Source organism: Helicoverpa armigera, chromosome 11 (genome assembly GCF_030705265.1).
Source record: "Helicoverpa armigera isolate CAAS_96S chromosome 11, ASM3070526v1, whole genome shotgun sequence".
Classification (NCBI taxonomy): Eukaryota; Metazoa; Arthropoda; class Insecta; order Lepidoptera; family Noctuidae; genus Helicoverpa; species Helicoverpa armigera.
The window spans coordinates 6,468,809-6,486,892 of NC_087130.1; the positions used below are offsets into that span (position 1 = coordinate 6,468,809).

At 37.9% G+C, this 18,084-nt stretch overlaps 1 protein-coding gene across 1 annotated transcript in view; it reads right to left on the reverse strand.

Moving 5' to 3' along the window:
- Window positions 1-18,084, reverse strand: part of LOC135117517 (BAI1-associated protein 3-like) — a 55,461-nt gene that overhangs the window by 8,322 nt on the left and 29,055 nt on the right. The window contains exons 8-18 of the mRNA XM_064036901.1: window positions 14,931-15,094; window positions 12,960-13,246; window positions 12,398-12,610; window positions 10,619-10,702; window positions 9,786-9,950; window positions 9,058-9,109; window positions 8,237-8,333; window positions 4,354-4,501; window positions 2,917-2,999; window positions 1,453-1,516; window positions 86-246 (exon numbers count right to left, since the gene is read on the reverse strand). Of these exons, the coding sequence (XP_063892971.1) occupies window positions 86-246; window positions 1,453-1,516; window positions 2,917-2,999; window positions 4,354-4,501; window positions 8,237-8,333; window positions 9,058-9,109; window positions 9,786-9,950; window positions 10,619-10,702; window positions 12,398-12,610; window positions 12,960-13,246; window positions 14,931-15,094 (1,518 nt within the window). The remainder of the gene's footprint in view (window positions 1-85; window positions 247-1,452; window positions 1,517-2,916; window positions 3,000-4,353; window positions 4,502-8,236; window positions 8,334-9,057; window positions 9,110-9,785; window positions 9,951-10,618; window positions 10,703-12,397; window positions 12,611-12,959; window positions 13,247-14,930; window positions 15,095-18,084) is intronic.

The following is an 18,084-nucleotide window of genomic DNA, read 5'->3' on the forward strand; positions in this document are numbered from 1 at the left end:
AAAGAGCTTTATTCATTGAAACAGACTCCGCAAAAATAAACGATTTTCGATTCAGGTTATGAAAGGGCGCAACAACAGTACCTACCGTAGTTCTCGTAGTATCCCTGGTCTGCCAGTGCGCCGTGGACGAGGTCGGCATAGTGCAGTGCTGTGGCACAGGCAGCTTCTAGCAGACGCACGCTGCCGCCCGCGGTGCACTCCTCCGCACCGCCCACCGACCGCCACACCAGCCGCATGTGGTATAAACTACGACCACGTCATTATAAGAAAACCGTCGCATAAATTATATTTTTACAACAATAAACAACCTCTTTCTAAATTCCCCATGTTGCTACCTTTAGAAGGCTGCAAAAACTCTTTAGAAGAATCCCGAATCCCGGCTAGGATGAAACCCAGCATTCTTAAAATAAATACCATCGTACCGCAGAATCAAGGGGTTCGCATGAAAACCCACCATACTGGCTGCCAAAATATTTAGGTATTCATTTTGAAAAGTGCCTGAGATATTTTAAAAGCAAAGACATTGCAGAGCAAAATGCTCACTTTTTAATCTAAGAAATAGATAAATGGTATAATAAAGCTTTTGCGATCAGAAAGTATATAGGATGGCCATAAAGCTCTTTATGAGCATATTAAGTTCGCAAGCCAGCCACAATACAGCCATTCTATTACCTTTAGTGCATTAGTCCTTCAAAGGTAGCTTTCATGACTTTAAATACGGAGGTAAGTACGTTTTACCTATGCGTAGTGGTCGTGTATTTTTACAGCGACTGTTGAATAAAATAAAACATGAAAGTGAAAAGTTACGAAAGTCCGGCACAGGGTTCGCCTCATGCACAAAAAGCTTGTTTAAACAAGGGCACGGGCCGCCTTGTTCATTTTTAGCCAGATAACAGTGACAAAGTTAAATATGTGCCGAGCTGGACTTTAGTCGGTATCAACCCCACACTCGTGGCCTTTTGAGTAGAGGTAGTAAATTCTACTTTGTCTGTTATACGGATAATTTTCCCAGAATTAGGTTGTTTACCTGTTGAGAGCACTAAACTGTAAAGCAATGAGCTTCATAGTGGGTATAAAACATTTCCGCGAACACTGTTTATGCTCTTGTTCCCGTAAGTCGGTTTAATTATTTTCAGGTATTGTTTGTTATAATGACTTAACCATTCTAGAATATTTAAGTGGGTTTGTAACAAGGACTGTCGTAGGTACTAACCCTGATAATGTACACTGGTACATACAAGAAGTCGCAGGTGGTTACTAAGTTTCGAAAAGAAGTAGGTCAGATAATAGGTAGGTACGTATTGAATGCCTAACCTTTAAAAGGGTGTGTGACCTGAAACTCTCAATAGGTTGAAGTCGTTTACAGATATTTCAGGAAAAATATGACAAATAGTGATGTAGACACTTACAATATGTTATGAAAGCTAGAAGTATAAATCTGTGTTAACTTACCAGGCTGCAGTGTCGACCGACGACGTACTGTGTTTTACAAGATGCTCCCCCTCTACGGGTCTGTCTGTAAATCATAAACTGTGTTACTGATAGACTACAATAATTAGATGATTTTTTAAGTAAGCATGAAAATTACCTATGCATTAAGTATTTTACAAGATTTTCAAAAAATAACAAGAAATTGGTTATATCAACGCCGATGAACTTTTATATCCTCCAAAAACGCTTTTTCAGTGAAGTAAAAACAAATCTTATGAATTCGCTATAACTGCCAGTCAAAGATTAATTAGGGATAAAACCTTTTACCGTTGTAATTTAATATGGCACTTATTAATTGGTAATTAACTGTGATATCGGATTTCTGTTTTGACGATGAGTTCTATTGTTTCGAAGGCAATTTAAATAACATCTCACAAATATACATTCAGAGGTATTTTTTTGAAGAAAGGACAGTTAATGGAAGCAAATACATATACAGTTATTTGCAAAACTTGAAAATGTAACGTCTAGTTTAGGGAGTCATGGTGACTTCTGAATAAGTATGTCATCTATACGCATATTAACAATTTACAAGCAGTTGTGTATTTGTCTCGGTCCAATAAAAGGTTTCGTGCTAGGGTACAGTTAGAAGTCGATGTTTATCTAAATGGCGGCCGCCTAACGCGGGGTGTGAACCTTCGCCTTTCGCCTACACAACAATTACACTGCCTCTTTTGAAAAACAGTTTTTACACTTCCCCGCGTAATTGTATCTATCGATATCGTAGATAAGCCTTGGCCACGGGAATTTCAATTATTAAATGTTAGAAGAATTTTGCTTTTTGTATTTTGCGTTAACAACTTTGAGTATAGGTACCTACCTAGCGCTACGGAAAACAAATGTGATTATAACTTTTCACTTACTTAGATCTCTAAACTTAATCGCAATTTTCTATAGGTACCTACGAAATTTTTATGATAATTTGACTGTTCACACCGAACATAAAGTTTGAATTTCTAACCTTACGAAGTTTATCCCATCAACAAATTCATAATGCATAGATAATTAATTCTTGGTTTCCTATAAAGCTTTTGTGAGAAAATTTAATAAGTTATTTCGAGGATTTGGAAAGGTTTTTACGTAGGTAGATTATAATTAGCTAAGCAAAGAATGGCTGTTTTCATATTTTGATGGTACCTACTTTTCATATTACTTACATACAAACATTTTATATTACGTAGGTATATATATTCACAAAATAACAAAAGGAACTTAGGCAAAATAACGTTTCCGTGTACGTACACGCTTTGTTTTAAATTCCATAGTCTTACTGCTCACGAAATGTCAGAAAGTCAGTTAATATTTCATTACTTTGAAGCCCTTTCCTATTTCGATCCTCATACTAATAATATCAAGTCCTTTTTGAAACGGAAAGTAGCAAATATAAACTGCAAATAACAAATAAGAGATGAGGTCACAACTTACCAAGTTCGACGGCAGCTCGAACTCTTTGCAGCGCCATAGTTTTGGTGACGGCGAGCCATCGATCGATCAGCGGCTCAAACCACCTGCGACCAAAACAATATACGTAGCAATAGTTTAGACAAGTCGCCGAGTATCCCTATCATCAACCGCGTTTACGCTTTCCTGCTAATTACCACTAATTACCAAGTTGCGCAACATGAACAGTGCGAGTACCAACTCCTTTACTTAATCCGCTCAGCTTTGATAAGACTTGTTAATTAACAAGACTTATAAGACTCAGAGTTTAGACAAAAACTTATAGTTTGAGTTTGGGTTTTGAATTCTAGAGGGGAATTTAATATTAAGTCATTAAAGGCTCGAGTAAAACATGAACGAGCAATGAAACATGATACATGAAACTGCAAACTTTAATTTGGTTATCATTGACTGGTAAATAACTAGCTTTTAGTAATTTTGTTTTGCGTTTGTATTCTAGGAAAAAATATAACTTATTGCCTTGCAATTTATGGGGTGACTACGTTAAGGACATTGACAGACGAGGGACGACCTACAAAAATAGAATCATATTCAACTCGAGGATGTTTAATATTTCACCAAAATCTGTTTATGAAATCAAAAATTCCAATTCCGTTTGAAAATGGCTGCCTTTTATCACTGTTCGGATTTTAATCAATCATTTGTCAGTGACAATCCGTGTGCCGGCAAACTAGCCGGAAAACGGATTATCGTTGACGGTCCATTCATACAGCGTGACAGACCAGCGGAGATCCTGTTACCGTGAATCTATTACCTACTGCTGGATATTCCAGAGCTTAACATAGTTTGCCAGTAGTAGATGGAAAGGTAGGAAACTATTGTGTGGTCTGAGCGTGACTGTTCAGTCTTATTTATGGTTGAACAAAACGCTGTGCTTGAATAAGTTTCAGGAACTTTACAAAAAGTCTGTCCCTCTGCTTCTGCTCTGAAAGTCCGTAAAGATTTGCGGTATTTACATTAAGATCATAGAAAATTTCAATATTATAACCAACTCGTTCTTAGTTTCTCTGGGGTGAATTTGTTCCTCAAACATTTACAGATATGCAAGCTCGGACATGCATGCAGCTACAGTTCGCGTGACGGGAAGCTTGCCTTGTTATCTAGCTTCGTCGTACATACTTCTAGAAATAGTTGCTTGATTGCAAAACCATTGTTTAACTAGAATTAGAATGGGTCTCTAAAATAATTAGGTACTTATAACACCTAACCACAACATAACTCGAGAGCATTTCAAGGTCATAGTGATATGTTGTACTGAATAACAAGTCAATGTAGAAGGATGGCCGTGAAATCTAGACCAGCAGCGCACTTACTTCATTATTCACAATGTGTACGTGTAGTGTGTCTAGTAGAAAGTTACATGGCACTAATGATAGTAGTGGACTAATAGCAGATACTCACAGATACGCATCAAGCAGCTGTGGGGGCGGATCGTGCGGTGCATGGGGATGCGTCTGCGGCTGCGGCGCGACGGATGCGGCCGCGCATAGTTCGCGCACCGCTGATAACACTTCAAACGGCAGAGTCTTCGCTATCGTCACCAGGCACACTGGTGGAACACATTACACTTAATATAAAAGCCTGGCTCCTTAATACATTGCCTAAATAAATCTAGATGTGGTGGACTCGACAGTATACTCAGGTGACCTAGTATCAATTTTATAGTGATGTTAGTTCAGTAATTGGCCGAAATTATATTAAGTATAGGTTTTACGATTTTTTAACAAACCAAACCTATTGACTCACGGGAATACTCGATGTATGTATTTCAATCCAAAGACGTCTACTAGTTCAGGCATGACGTCGATGCAATAGAAATGCATTTCATGGGCATATAAAATGTTAAACACGAGATATATTTACAAGTTAATAAACTATTATTAAATTATAACTTGTCAATCTTGCATCCCACGTCCTTTATAGGTACTCGAGTCCACTTGAAATTAAATTCTAAATATAGATAAGTGAAATAATTATAGCGCTAACATTGACCTTTTCGAAGTTTGCATCTTTGACTGACCTTTACGTATGTGTATTTATAGCCATAAATTTTATTTCAAATACGTTTTACATGGAAATATTGTACATATTCGAGCCGTTTCGGCATAGAGTAGGGCAGTCCGTGCGTGGGGAATTTGGGACTACCGTACCGTGCACCATTTGAATAGGTCAGTGAAGGGATGCGCGATATTTGTCTGTAAAAAACAAATTCAACGACTTGCTGAGCGCCCGGTATCCGGCATTCGAGGTTCGTGTATTCAAAAGGCCAATCAAAAGGGTTTTTATTTTTGCATCGTATCAAGTTACTTGCATAGCTTTTTTTTTTTTTTTTTTTTTATCGATGTAAAATCATCAAATGACCCCTCCCGCTATGGGTTAGCAGCGGTGAGGGAGTGTCAGACTCTTACTGACTAAAATCGTCGTGTTCCGTCATAGGCCTTTTATGTACCAGGGCCGCGGTATCTCTTTCGAACAACCCGCAGCCCCGGCAGGCCATGGCCCTGCTGGGCCCCGCTGGGGTTGCTGACGTCTTTGAGGAGCGCGTGGAACAACGCGCGCCGTCGACACGGGTCTGTCGTCTAGGAAGACAGAGGGACGATGAGCCACCCGAACTCACCGCCCACAGACCCACGCCTACGGTGGCCGGGAGTCATCTCGCGACACCCGGCGCCCATGGTGTCTACCTGGTCCAGCGCGGCGGCCGGGATGAGAGGTGCGGACTCTCTGGCGTTCCGCCTCCTCCTTCTCGAGCATGACCGCTTCGCAGAAGGAGGCGACGGCATCCCATTCCCTCTCGCCCCGGACCATGGCCTGAACCAGGGCCGGACGCGAGAGGTCGCCGCCGCCCAAAGCCTCGACGAGGACCCGGCGGTGCCCTTCCCATGCGGGGCACACCTGGACTGTGTGGTCCACCGTGTCCTCGAGGCTGTCCGCACAATGGTGACACCCGGGCGCCTCCTCACGACCGATGCGGTGCAGGTACCTCCCGAAACAACCGTGTCCGGTGAGGACCTGCGTCATGCGGTACGTGAGGGCGCCGTGACTCCTCCCGAGCCACTCCTCAAAGAGGGGACTTACCGCCACGATGGTGGCGTGCCCTGCACTGGGTTGCGATAGTCGCTCCCTCCAGGGTTACTTGCATAGCTGCGAGCGAAAAAAATATTCCAATTAAAATGCTTGGCAAAGGTTATATGCGTTATATTTCAGCAAAAGTAGTGCACAGCTTGGATCTATGTAATCTGATAAAACTTTTGTAAATACTAGAAAGCAAATTCCTAAAGCCACAATTAAAATATGTGAGATGGAAAATTATTACGTACCTCATCTTTAACTCAATTAAAGTAATTCTGAGGAATACCCATAAAAAGGCCGTTTTCTTGCTTTTAACTTTACAATGAAATTTTCTGTGATCGTCGCTCATTTTAAAGCTCGTAGGTTTTACCCTGGAGACATGGTAAGATGCGAAAAATAGATACGTCTAGACATGTTTTTAGACAGTCTTATACTGATGGGCATAACAGTAAATCCCTGTTGAAAACATTTAGGTATAATACCTAAGTGTAGGTAGATAACTATAGCAGAATTATTTACACTTTGCAAGACCCTTATTAAGAGAGCAGGAGAAAAAAAATCGGTAAAAAAACTTTTAAGTTAAACGGTTTTATCTTATGTGCACTGAAAACTAGAAAATAAAAAATAGTTACTTACCTGTCAACCTACGTAAGTGGTCCCGGTCATATTAGACTAAAATAAAACGTGGGGCCCATTAACTATTGCTGTAGTACTTTCTTCTAGAGGTATAATAGGTGTGGATTGCATCGACTTACTATAATCGTAACTGGAGATTTTGACAATCAATAATAATCAGCCGTAGCGGCCGAGCTCATGATCTACCAAAGTATAAAGATATGCTTTGCCATAGGTAGGATTTCAGAGGGCCCCACGTTTTTATTTTAGTCTAATATGACCGGGACCACTTACGTAGGTTGACAGGTAAGTAACTATTTTTTATTTTCTAGTTTTCAGTGCACATAAGATAAAACCGTTTAACTTAAAAGTTTTTTTACCGATTTTTTATTTTCTAGTTTTTAGTATTTAATGAAAATGCTTACCGAATATTCCTTATTCTATTTAATTCATTTAGTGCATCATTATTACACGGTCTCTTACCTAACAATTTATTACAATGTAATTCCTCAATACATAGCCCTTCCAGATACTTTTTTTTTTAACGACCCCAAAAATCATCACATGACCTCTCCTGCTGTGGGTCAGCAGCGGTGAGGGAGTGCCAGACTCTTGACTAAAAACCGTTTTGTTCCGTCGTAGGCCTTTTATGTACCAGGGCCGCGGTAACTCTTTCGAACAATCTCGCAGCCCAGGCAGGCCTTGGCCCTATTGGGCCCCGCTGGAGTTACCTACTGACAGTTTTCTACTTGTGAAGCCCTTTCATTAGATACCCATATTGGTGGAATTGATAAAAAATTGTTATCCGCCATTTTGTAGAGGCCGCCATCTTGGATTTTAATTTTATATAGTACATTGTATTCTACTGGTTGAGAACTTTCATTTGATACCCATATTGATGGGATTGATAAAACCTACGTTATCCGCCATTTTGTAGCGGCCGCCATCTTGGATTTCAATTTTTTATAGTATATTGTATTCTGCTTGTTGAGCCCTTTCATTTGATACCCATATTGATGGGATTGATAAAATCTACGTTATCCGCCATTTTATGCCGGCGGCCATATTGGATTTTCAATGTTATTGATATTACTATATTGTATTGTCATCGGAATTAAAGGTGTATACAAAATTTCAGATTAATCGGTTGACAGGAAGAGGGTGAAATTTGAATTACTAAATTTGACCCAAGAATGAATAAAACAAACGGGGTGAGCTAAATAAAACCGTTTAATAAAACCGTTTAAAAAAAAAAAGAGTTATTTTTTTTCTTTTTAAGCGACTGAAACTTTTAAGTATGAATCTCAGCCGGAAAAAAGTTCAGTTTTCAGGATTATGATCTTTCACGCAAAATGTTTCTTAGGACCCTAACTCTAAACACACTTTTAACTGATAAGTTAAATATGAATAAATAATGAAAAAAAAAATAACCAAACTTTTTATACAATAGCGCACGATAACTTCAACCAAACAGACACATTCAAAAAACGATTTTCCCTGAAAATCCACTAGTAATAGTTTTGTTATTTGTTAAAAGAATAACTATCTTCTATATAAAGGGTTTGTCTAGCAAATATATAACTGTGTGTAAACTTACCACCATTCCCTTGTTCATCATACATCGGTTCTTCAACGACGCCACACCACCCTTCAATAACCCAGTGCTCCACGCACTGCCTCACATCCTCTGAGAGCTATAAAACAGTTACATACATTACAAGGTACACCCATATCTATTCCGAATCTAATCCCATTTACCATGAGGTATTTTAGAAACTGATCCGGGTACCAACTGGATTTATAAGTAATCTCTTTAAACCGAAAGGGATTCCGAACTCGTTTAGCTGTACTTAGAATTTAGTCGTAATCTTTTATTCCGTTTTGAAAAATCATTGTCTTATTTAAATGCTTTATTCATAATTATTTTCGACTAACATCGAGACTGAACTAGTGATAAGTATCATTATATAAAGAATGCAGGGGTTTATTGGCTGATCGATCATATCGAGTATGTAGGTATAGAAACTTAATTTAAAGACCACATTAATCGCCTACCTACAAAGTTATGGAAAAAAGGTCGCGTTTTGCAGCGGCCTTTAATGATCCGATTCGCACAGTTATTGAAATATGCACTAGTTAATGAAGTTAAATATATAGTCTGTGGGAACATAGAATGAAATGCACCACCTGCGTTGCTTATGGGTCATGGGAAGAAACAGATGTATATCTTTGTACACAAGTTAATTGTATTTGTTTTAACTGATAAATCATAGTATGCTAAGTATGCATAAAATCAGCTTTTGTAGGCTAATACAGTTGAAGAACTCCAATTTCAAAATTCTGCAAGTATGCTACTATTAATGCAATATGCTGACCCGCCTGTAAAAATGAAATGAGATTTCCTCGTAGTCCACTTACCATTTTGTCTATCTGAGTAAAAACTATGCTGAAGTACGGTACATTATTAGTCCTGCAACAAAAAGGTACATGATTTTTCTATCAACGAAAATATGACAAATGGTTGGGCACTTCGCTTACAATTCTTTTCGCTGGCTTCATCAAAGAGAATGGGGACACGAACTACACAAAAATGCCTTTGGTGCGAACACGATAAATAAATTCCAACACATACGAACCGCCTTTACTCTAATCCACAATAGGTAGTAAATCACGATTAAATCTTGATTGCGTCAATTTACGAGGAAAATTTTGACAAATTCGGCTCGAGAGTCCTCCATGGGGAGCGATTACTTGGATCTTAGGCAAGGGGCTTTGGTTCCGGTTGTTAGCCTTTGAGCCGCAATTAGACTCGAGAATATTAGTCGGCAGGAAAGAGTGTACAAGACAGCAGAATTGAAGCCGTGACTCAAAGTTAATGTAGAGATTAGTCCTGAATTGAGTTTATGTTACTTCTGTAGATGGGTATTATTATTAGGAGGCAAAATTATTACTTAATAAATTTAATAATACACAAGTTTTATAAGGTCTTCCAATATCATAGTCAATTAAGCACTATTTTAATTAAGATGATTCAATTAACACTCATTAATTATAAGTTTTTCCATTATCAAGTTCGGGAAAATCCCCAGAAAACTTAAACGTAAATAATATGAGTGGGCGTTTAACAAGACTGTAACTAGACTTACGTTTCAAACAGTGGGTGATAGTAGGTGAGTCCCTGCTGCAAGTCGATTTGTATGAGCGTGATGAGGTTGACGAGGTCTTCCCCTCGTTCAGAATGTGTATCCTGGCCGCATAGAGCCTCGTACCACTCGGATGTGCCTTTGCGGAGAGCGCTCACTATCTCACTCCTATTGTCAATAGTTATTGTCGGGTTATTGGTCAAGTGACGGCCTTTGTGGTCTGGATTCAATATTTGTGGCACACGTGCCTACAGAATTCTAGTAGGACAATAGATGCGTATTGCTGCTGTATATTGCGAGAGGATATTTTGATGGATTAAATGTACCTAAAGGTTTGTTTTAAACGAGAACAAAACAACACAAATAAAAATGAACTGTAAATAGTTAATTAAGTCAGGACCCTCAAATCTCAATCTTGAACACCACATACAGAAAACCTTCTTAAAAAGTGTAATCTGGCTGCCGCTCCACCACAGTTTCATTTTCACAGCTACTTAAAGTCCCCATTTGCAAAGGCAATTATTTAGAAAATGCTGTGCTAGATCCTTTCCCCCCAACTCATTTGGCGAGGGCGAAAAGCTGACTTTAATCTCGCGAAAAATACTCGCAGAACTATGAAACCGCGCTGTCTCTTCCGAATAATTTACGCTTGTCTGACGTGTCCAAAGTTTTCCCTGGCTTATAATTGCTTGATTATTACATTTATATTCTGACGTTCATTTCTGTACGTATTTAATATGAATTATGGTTGAATTTCAACTTCAATAGCAATTTTCTTTTACACGCATTGTATTTTTTTTTCTTAAGGAATACCTACATGAAAAGCTACAACTTACCTTATTTCTTTGTTAAAGGGGCAGCAACGCCAGAAAGCCTTCATTTGTGATAGCTGACTCAAGCATCGTAGTAGATATTCCAACCTGGAGATAATTAGTCTATTTAAAGTTGCCGACTTACATTTCAATAATGTTATTATGCTACAGAAACTTAGGCATCACGAATCATTTATTTGTAAACACTAGGCCATAGAGGCCCTAGCTTTGACACTGATCGAGTACAACTATCCAAATCTGTACTCCAACCAGATTTATTCCCTGTTGTGTGTTGTTTCGACATGATTTTCAGATTCAGAATGATTTATCTTGTAGCCCTAAAAATAAATCTAAAGGGGACCCACTTGTTTGCAACAATATTAAATAGCTATTCTAAGTTTTCTTTCTGCAAAACGTTGGTTTCTAAGACTCCGCCTCTAAAGGAATATAATAAAGAGAAGAAATATTGTTTGTGCTTGAAGTAGGTAATCTTGGAAGTGCCTCCACTCAACCTAATTGGATAATTTTTTCACTTTGGATAACTTATTTTCTCTTCAGTCATGGATCAAGAAACGCTGATCACAAACAAAGGTGAAGAGGGCGGAATAAATTGTTCATTTGTGACTTCTTTGCTGGGGCGACTCGTGTTTTGTAGGAATATATTATAGTAATCGATATTCATAGATAATTGGATATTTTATGATCACCAATGCCGCTTTGTGCTTATTAGTTTCATGCTAATGTGGTTTATCATATAGGTATTGCGTTTCAGTTCAACATTAATTACATAACCACATGACTACCAATGTATTAATTCGTGTTTAATTATAACATTCGTGCTGTATAATTAAGAGGTACAGTTTGGTACCAAAAATATTTCAGTAATGTATGCTTTGTTGAATATGCAGTGGATACAGGTAATATTGCGGTGTTATTAATAATCGGTATCAATCGTAAGCGACATTTAATCGTGTTTAGACTTCCATGCGGCTCGAGCGCGAATACTCGTCGTTGTTTACTTGTTCCAATCAATTATTATTCCAACACCCTAAAGATTACACGGGTAGATTTCATTGTAAACTTGTCAGAAACATGGACTTTATTTTGTTTACTTACTTCTAAGGTTTGTTTTGCACGCAACACTTGACAGTTGATCAAGTCTAAGCTCTTATTGGGTAGAAAGTTTAGCTTATGATAAGATTATGAATTTTCTTTCAAGATATCATTCCTAAGCCTATTTTCGGCAGTGTACCTAAAATCTACACACAAAAGGTTTAATGCTCAAAGTCCTTTAATTTGGTACTTGGAGCAAAAATTCAGTTGATAGTTAATAAAGTTCATAGTGTAGAATAACAAAGCATAGTGGGAATAAAAGGTTCTATCTAGACAGATGCCACGAACAAAAGTAAATCGAATCTCGTGCGTGTAAGAGCTCGCTTTGAGCGACTAAATAGGAATGGAAAGTACCTATTCAATTCCAATATAGACTTGATAAAGTTTTGTTCTACGGAGAGATGTTTTGAATATAAACCGTAGATAGTATTACACAGTAGTTTGCTGCTTTGATTACGCAGATCTATGCGATTACTTGAGCCATATACTATCTCTGTAGGTGTTCCGTGTATGTTAAATAGGAGAACCTGAATTAAATAATAATGGTAGTGTTTTGTATAGGTACTAAAGTTAAAACCCAGTTATTTTTAAGAATCACATAAGATATCGTTTTGATGTTTCTGAGTTTAGCTAAAGAAACAGCTATACCTACAGAAGAAATTGTTCAGCTATAAAGATTAGGACACTAACTTATTAATGCTGTACTGGTGCAGCACCGGGTACAAGTCGCGATGTAGTCGGAGCTGGTGCAGGGCGCGGTCTACGTACTCCCCGAAGCAGTCGGCTAGCCAGCGCTCCTCGTCGCGCGATGCTCCCGAGCCCGAGTCTCCACTGCCGCTGCCTGATATCGCTTCACACGCGCACCACGCGCGCTCCAACTCAATCAGCAGTTTGTGCATGTACCTTTGCCAAACGTTTTACTATGATTGCATTGTAAAACATTTTTATAGACAAGCAGCATGGGTGAAATCTAAAAGTCTAAGCTCAGCCTAGTAACATCAGTTCCTAAATGAGTAATATTCAACGTCAAAGTAATCTGTTTCCTGAGTCAAAAAATCCATAAGACAATGAGTGGGTACCAGACATTTTTCCTAAGGATATCATGTCATCCAGTTACTAACGGTAGCTAACTGTGGCTACAGACGCTAACTGTAGTCGAAATATAGTCAACTCATGTATACCACTAGCCCCAAGCAAAAGCCTCTTAAACTCGATTAAAGCCACCAAAAATACAAGGCTGATGATGACTTACTTGGGATCAAGAGGCGCATCAGCATTTAATCGGCATGCTGCGGCAAATCGGGCAATAGCTGCTTGAAGCGCGCTGAGGTCGCCTTGTATTGCATGCTGGTGGAGCAAAGTCTGCGCAGCGCCACACAGGTCTCCGTCCCATGGAGGAGTGGGGGTGGCGGCGCTGGGTTCGGGCTCGCCGGCAGCTGCGGCGGCTGCGGCGGCGGCAGCTGTGGCCGCGGCAGCAGCGCGTTGGAGCTCCACTTCATGTGCCAGTAGCACGCCAAATAGGCGTTCGTGTTGCCGCACCTTTGCAAAAGTATTCGGAGGAATCAAATCTGGCACAACCACAGAAGAGCAGTTGATCTGATTGTTTTGTTAGGTTTCGAATGAGGGAGACCGTAGACCGTTTGGTTATAGAACACTAATGTGGCTCTTTGTCGTTGGAAAATCACTCAATATATTGAAAGATGGGTAGGGAAAGGATGAAATATGAATAAAAGAAAATATAATTAAAATACATACTATCAGGCAGTTCAAACAAGTAAAAATGACTTAAAAGTAAAAAGCGGGAAACCAAATCTGATGAACCTTTTTATTTACAAAAGATTTTTATAACAGACATAAAGCTTAAACCCTAAATAATAAAATGGCAATGTTTCAATTTTTGAAGCATACAAAAGCCAGTCCCTCTGTCACACTGAAAAAAGCACCTATGAGGAATAAATTGGATTTATCGTGTAATCGCAATTTCGCTTCAGTCGCTCGCTCAGTTGATTACGCGGGGCTAAAAGAGAGATTCAGTCAATGAATACTTTGAATACGTTATCGAGATACTGGAGAAATCTTTATCGGCGTGGTGAGATTCTTAAATTGTTTTATTCTTATCGAAGTTGTTGGATAAGGACTGGCTAATACTCTGTCTTTATGAATAAATAGGTACCTACTATATCTATTAGGTAAAATTGTAGTGACGCCAGTGAACAATTTGCTTTGTTTCAATTTATTATAAGTGACAATCTTCAAAAACAAGGCTAAATATAATTCTTTGCCAATAATAACCTGACATTGTAGCTGATAAATCTATATCGGTTATGGGTTGTTAAGCAAATAAAAGAGGCAATATGAGCCAAAATAACAACATGGGCGATGGAGCGTGGTCGACACGCGGCTCGGGCCTGACGATAGCGCTATATTTGCTGCTACACAAAGCCCGTCTATACACATGTACGTCAATTTCATATATCACCTAATGGTTCGGTGCAAAAGCCAATAAAAGGTTTTATGGACGGTGCAGTGGCCACGTTGATCAGCAATATTGATATGTAAGCCTTTAATCTGCGTTAAAACGATTATCTCTAGTGTTCATTTATCAAAGCTGGTTAAGATAACATCTCCCAGCGATATTAAGAAGCCACCGTTATTAATATCGGAGGCAGTGAAGTCTTAAATTAGACTAAACGAAGCAAGAAGAAAATCACGTCGTTGAATTGTACTATTCCACTCGGACGGAAAAGTGCTTTGGTTTTCGATTTCACGTTTGTTTGGATCTACGCATAGAGTATAATGGTCTACTAAATAAGGTTTGTTTGTTTCATGTGATCAAACGTCCAATCAACGTTTCTTTTCGAAACGATCGAAACGGTACTTTGATTATTCAGTTTGTAAACTAACGATGAGTTTGTGTTTGTGTACAAAGGACTGTGGCGATTCAGTTTTAGCTAACTTTTATTTTAGTGGATGTTTATTTGTTTGAACACAAGCAGACTAGTCTGTGAATAAATCAATGTGCAAATGAAGCGCAGAGTAAGTAAGTAGTTGCAGATTGTGCAGATGCGATGTCCGTATCTACTGCTGTCAAGGGAGAAATATATTATTCCACGATGGTGCAAGGAATGTACTAAGTGCTGCTTATTTAATTCGTATACACCAAACTTAGTAAAAAAAACAAAAATACCGTCGATATGTTTGCCTCTTGATATTCTATAGTTACCTGCTGCCAGTTGTCGTCATCATGGCGGCCTGCCTCTCTAGCTGACAGCCACAGTCTCAGGCGAATGCGGCCCTGCACTGACGAGCGCTGGGAGCGAGCCTCCAGCTTGTACCACGCCTCTACGCCAGTTGAAGGAATCTCGCGAAGAGGAATGTTCACGCAGCCTGTATGTGGACAAAAAATGCCGTCACACAGCTATACAGAAATCGAAGTTATACAAGCATCATCATAACGAAATCGAATTAAATCATGATAGACAATCTCTATTTCAGTGTTCAAAATATGTAAATACATTATTATAGGTAATATACGGGATTAGGATTTCACAGTTATATTGCAAAAAGCGATACATTACATTAGAGTCGAATCAAGTTAATAAAAAAATAAAACATCTAATAAAAAGAGTGCGATCAAAAACGTAATATTTTTCAATCTTATTTGTTTACGAAGTTGTGTTTCCATTTCAAAGTTGCGAATTTGAAACATTTTCATTTGGCAAAATATTTGTGTTTATATTCTAGAGAACGGACAGGTTCTCCGGTATATTTCGTTGTGAAAATTTTACAGATTTCTGCAATGTTTCATAAGCCGATTACGTTTACGAAATAAATTAAATTGATGCATCCATATTATACAGCTTTGTTTCGCTCTCTGATATTATTTTAACTGACACACTTTATGCCTTAATGTAAAAGCGATATTAATTTTGTAAAATCAATACCGTTCAATTATTTGAATGCTATTATATGAACGTTCGTGCTAGGTGAAAATGTTTATGGAAAATGCAAAATGATCGATTCGATTCCGATTACTTGGACGCATTAGTTTATTTAAACAAAGTTGTTAAACCCCGAGGCACATAAGAAAGAAAAAACCCGTAAAAAGAAAAAAAATCTCTAATAAATGAGTTATCTATCACTCAAGTCCATCTAAAAATACAAAATGGTACTGAAGAACTTTTGAGTTCCATCCTATTATTGTTTGGGAAACTGGCAAAGAAAATTGAAGATGCAAAGTGGTGGCACATCAGGTAAGTAAATTCCATCATAATAATATTATGAATAAATGTTCTTATAAAATGAATCGTGTCTTCATACGACATTGTAACGACCACGTTTTTATCTCGTAGTGAAATTTCCTGTCCGAAATATACATTTTACAGTCAGAATTATGTTCTATATTCCATTCGTCGAATCATCACAGTCATAAATCATACCCAATTTCATCATATTCGACGAATTCACAATTCATTTCTAAGCCTAAAAGAGATTTCAATGTGTCAACAATTGAAAACCGGGATTAAAAATGCCTATCTGTCACCATTTTATTTATCATAGCAGTGAGAGTCTATTGTTACGATTATGATGTGAAAATTGATTCAGTTCTTTAATTTTTTTTGTAATTATTATTTAAATATTAAAACTATTTGGAGCTCTCATGTGAAAAGAGAGGGTGACACTATATATTCTACGTCTTTCTACTGAATGGTTTTGGGTTGGAGATACGGAAGGCTTTACATATAATTGTGGTTTGGACAATATAGGTACAGTAAGGGATATTATCAACTAGAATAATAAAATAGGTACGTACCTATAACCTAGGCACAATATTCATGTTCTCAGATAAAATCTAAAGTGGCCTTTTTGACTAAACAAATAGGAACGAACATTGATTAACACCTCATAAACATGCTAACTTTAGGCAAAACTGTGATTAATTTTTGCACGCTAATTTGTTCGTTGTTAGTCATAATTGCTCTCAAGAAATATTCAAAAATGTTTACACATGTTGGTTTTAATTAGAAGCCTATTAATGTAATTTAGTTAGCCCTTTTGATGAGAGCCATGGTGAGGCTATTTATCGATTCTCATGAACGCGCGTCCAAGACTTGACGTCAGAAGGGTGGCGATACCGCAAGAGCAATGCAATGTTATCAGATTACCCTCTCTACCATAAACAGATTTATGTGAAATGCGTGCGTGAGTGGGAATAACCTTGTTCAAACATTGACATAATGGAACGTAGTGCTAGGTTTCATCTAGTACTATACCCACACCACTGCACCCCGTTCGATTTGACGTATGTTGCCCGAAATGCAAGCGCTTTTGCACCTCTCATTCGAAATATTCAGATTGTACCTACAACCATTGTTTGTTTTATCGTGGTATTAATAGTACTGTCCAATGTTTTGCGTGTTTTCTATCCATAAAATGTGTAATTTGTCAACTAACTGTATTTTATGGTTCAATAAATACTGTAATTTGTATGATTAATGTAAAAGTCTGTGTTAAAAGCTGTGGCCCAAATCATCCCAACCAATAACCATATATAGTTTTGATGAATGATTTTTATGATTTGAAAATAATAATGATGCACAATGCTGATTAAAATATCCTAATTGCTAAAAACGCTTTCATTTCATGGAAAATCCAATAATAATCAAAGAAGGAAAGTACCTACCCAAGTATGCTAAAGTTGTAACATTTATTTATCCTTGCGAATCCAGTAGTTGTATGGAATGATGGATAGATATAAAAATAACGTATTTAATTATGTTGGCCCAGCTGTCTCATCACACATGTTCATTAGCTTTTCTGTCAGTTATAATTAATCTATCTGGGATGATCCATCTCTGTTATTTCCAACGGTTTTATGTAGGTTTGTATATTATTTTTATATTACAAGTAGTTATTGTATTTAAAAAAGTCTTGAGAGCATCTATATGAGTTTAAAAGTTTATGGCAAAGGTTTACAATGTAGAGTATTGGAAAATTAAAGCCGGATGAAACTGTTTTTCTTTTTTCAATTTCGATGTCCTTTACTTATCGGTATCAATATTTGGTTTTGAACATAATTTCCAATAGAATTATTAAAGTATACAAATGGCAGTGAACCTTTCAATAAGAATAGACTTCATTCTACGTTTTAGTTCACTGACTAAAATTCCTGTCAGTGCATATATTCAACCAATTCGAGTTGTTTTAAAAATATACCCAGATCAGGTCCCAGGGTTTACAGAAGGGTACTAAGAAAACTTAAGTAAGATGAGTTCGCGTAACAGACTCCTCCCTGTTTCTGAGAACTCTTTGCAAGTCGTTCCTAGTAAGTACACAACACAACAAAACAAATAAAGAACTTATTTGTTTGGCTTTTG